This window comes from Limulus polyphemus, unplaced genomic scaffold, assembly GCF_000517525.1.
Source record: "Limulus polyphemus unplaced genomic scaffold, Limulus_polyphemus-2.1.2 Scaffold1771, whole genome shotgun sequence".
In the NCBI taxonomy this organism is placed as follows: domain Eukaryota; kingdom Metazoa; phylum Arthropoda; class Merostomata; order Xiphosura; family Limulidae; genus Limulus; species Limulus polyphemus.
This window is the reverse complement of record NW_013667381.1, coordinates 162,083-164,923: the sequence shown is the minus strand read 5'-3', so window position 1 is coordinate 164,923 and position 2,841 is coordinate 162,083. Positions and strand designations below refer to the sequence as shown.

Here is a 2,841-nt window from a genome sequence, read left to right as displayed (position 1 = left end):
CAATTTTAGGAACTCATGAAATGTCAGGGATAGTTATTACTGTTTTGACAGGATGTTTAATATTTATGGTATGAGATTGTTTTAGTGGCATAGCTAAAAATTTAAATATACATGAGAATTTATTATAATGATAGGTTTTAATTTTTTTTAATTCCACTAAAGTATTTCACAAAAACAGCCTCATTAACATTCCATACGGAGTTGGTGGGTTACACCAACCTTGTAACCATCAAGTAATCATTAGAGTATTCATACTGTAACTTTTAATATGCTATGTATAATCTTAACAAAGTTTTCAGTAAACATTATAAATCTTTTGTACATAAAAAGTCAGTTTTTTTCTAAATCTAAATCAATAAGAAACGTTATGCTTTTCACTTACACTTTACATTTTATCTGTTATTTTCTCTACCCTAACTTTTTATGGACTCTTCATATGGGCCAACATAAGAAAATATGAAATAAAACTAAATTAATCATTTGTTTTCTTTCTTTCTAGGAGGTCTGTAAATTGTAACAAGAAACTATAACTGTTTTTCCTTAATAAGTTAAAACTCATAACAGTTTACATCTGTTTCTACTTTGTTTTATTGTCCTTTGAACTATGTCTAATAATCTTGCCATACAAGTTACAGATCACTTGGCAAATGCATAACTCAAGTTACCTTATTGAATGATATAAGGCATTAGCTACTCACAAGCATATCATTATTTTTAATTTTCTTACCTAATCTAACTATCTAACCTAATAAGTTTCTAATTTTTACAAGATAGTTACCTTTAGAATAATAAATAGAAAATATACATGAAAAACAAGAAATATAGCACCAACATTTGATCTCTTATTTTTTAGCTGTCAGTTCCAATGAAATTAAACTTTTTTTCCGTATGTAATGGTGGTACTAATACCTTAAATATTTTTTTTATTTAAAGGAAGCATCTAAGAATATAGAATAATAACATGTACAAAGTATACAATGTCCTATAACTGTTATAATCTAACTGGCTTTATAACTAAGACATAGTAGCCTTAAAATAATTACTATAGCTACTCAATCTGAACACCTCAAGAGAAACTCAAACTGAAGATGAAACAGACAATACTTTGTATTGAAAAAAGACATTATACGTCATTTGATAGATTAAAACTTGGTTATAAATGATGTAATAGATAATGCCAGAATTATTGGCAATTTATGGAAGAGAGGATGGAACAAGTGGGTGTGTTGAGTGGGTCTAATTTTCTAGATTCCATAAGTAAAGAAGGTTGAAGGCAATAAAGTATGAACATGACTAATTTATATTAAAGTCAGTACTTCACAGAAGGATGGTAAATATATTAGAGAGTGTGCAAGACATAGAAAACAAATGTCACCATTTTCATGCAAGGAGAGACTGGGAATTTTTTTAAATATTTCCTTTTATAATTAAGAAGTTAAAACTTGTATTAAAATGTGTTGCCAAGTTTATTCATAGACATTTATAACAAGGTAGTTTAAGTTTTAAATGCTCTGTAAAAAATTGTGAGGTGTGCTTTAACCTACTTGTTGTGAGAGGGTTAATAGCTGAACTGTATGCATTTAAGTAAAAATATTTTAATAACAGTTTACTTTTTAATAGTAAAATTACTTTTGATTAGCAGTCATATTATTTGGAAAATAGATTTTTATATTATGGAAACACTAAAAATATTAAATTAACTTCGCTTTGACTGTTGTATCATCAATTAATTTTTTTATTCCATTTGCAGATGTATACACACATTAACATGAGACTCAAAAACAACACATTAAATGAGACATGTTGGTTGCTAACACATACACTCATTGTAAAGTGAAAATTAAAGTAAAAATATAATTTTGTGGTCTATAAGAAGTAAATTATGCAAAAATAAAATTAGTTATTTGATACGAAAAGACAGATTTTAGTTTCTGAAATACAGATGTTGAAGAATAATAGAATACTGATGTGAAATTATATATCAACTTGTTAACAACAGTTATGGTAAGCCATAATTAGTCTAGCTTAGAAATTAAGATTGATGTATATTAAATGAGTGTGAAATAAGTTGTATAATGATGTGAAGGAACATGACAAAAATTTTCATTTGAAAATAATGTTGAGATTTTGTTCAAATTAACATGAATCTAAAGATGATCATGTGGTTCATACTTTTTGTTTTATCTGTACAATCCAGGCATTTTACTTAGGCTTGCTTCAGACATACATGATTAAACCTTGAAAGATGACAGGGCTGGCTAAAATAATGCAGATATTAAGCCATCTTATTTCTAGCAGTTCACAGACACTATAATGTGTGATTTTATTTTTTGTTATTATTTATTTAAGTTCAATGTTTTGAAATCTACATAATATAAAGGATGTTGATACTACTTTTATAATTTTAACAAAAAGTCAGTGTTCAGACATGATCTCATATAATAGAATTTATATGGTTCAGAGCTCATAATGAGTTGCTGTGGAAACAAGGAATAAGAAAATGCTGTAGGGGCTAAAAGTAAAGACTGAACTTATACATATTTCAGGTGGGACTGAAGCTGACTCAACAAGAGATGAAAAATCCAAAAACAAGGATAAACATGATAAAGTACAAATTGCCAAGAAAATAGCCAAAGTATGTATATAAATGTATTATCTTGTGTTTATATAATGGATATAGATTTTAATAAAATGCACATTGATCTTTAATTTTACGTGTGTGTATATATATATATATATATATATATATATATATATATGTGTGTGTGTGTACGTAGTAAGTAAGGTAAAAATTAAAAATTTACTTACTTACTACGTAACCTTAAACTTTAAAGTTTAAGT

The 2,841-nt window shown here is 26.9% G+C and overlaps 1 protein-coding gene across 1 annotated transcript in view; it reads left to right on the top strand.

Moving 5' to 3' along the window:
- LOC106464889 (RNA-binding protein 5-like) overlaps positions 1 to 2,841 on the top strand; it is a 66,157-nt gene that overhangs the window by 43,928 nt on the left and 19,388 nt on the right. Inside the window, exons 17-18 of the mRNA XM_022392693.1 lie at positions 5 to 27; positions 2,547 to 2,635. Coding sequence (XP_022248401.1) covers positions 5 to 27; positions 2,547 to 2,635 — 112 coding nt within the window. The remainder of the gene's footprint in view (positions 1 to 4; positions 28 to 2,546; positions 2,636 to 2,841) is intronic.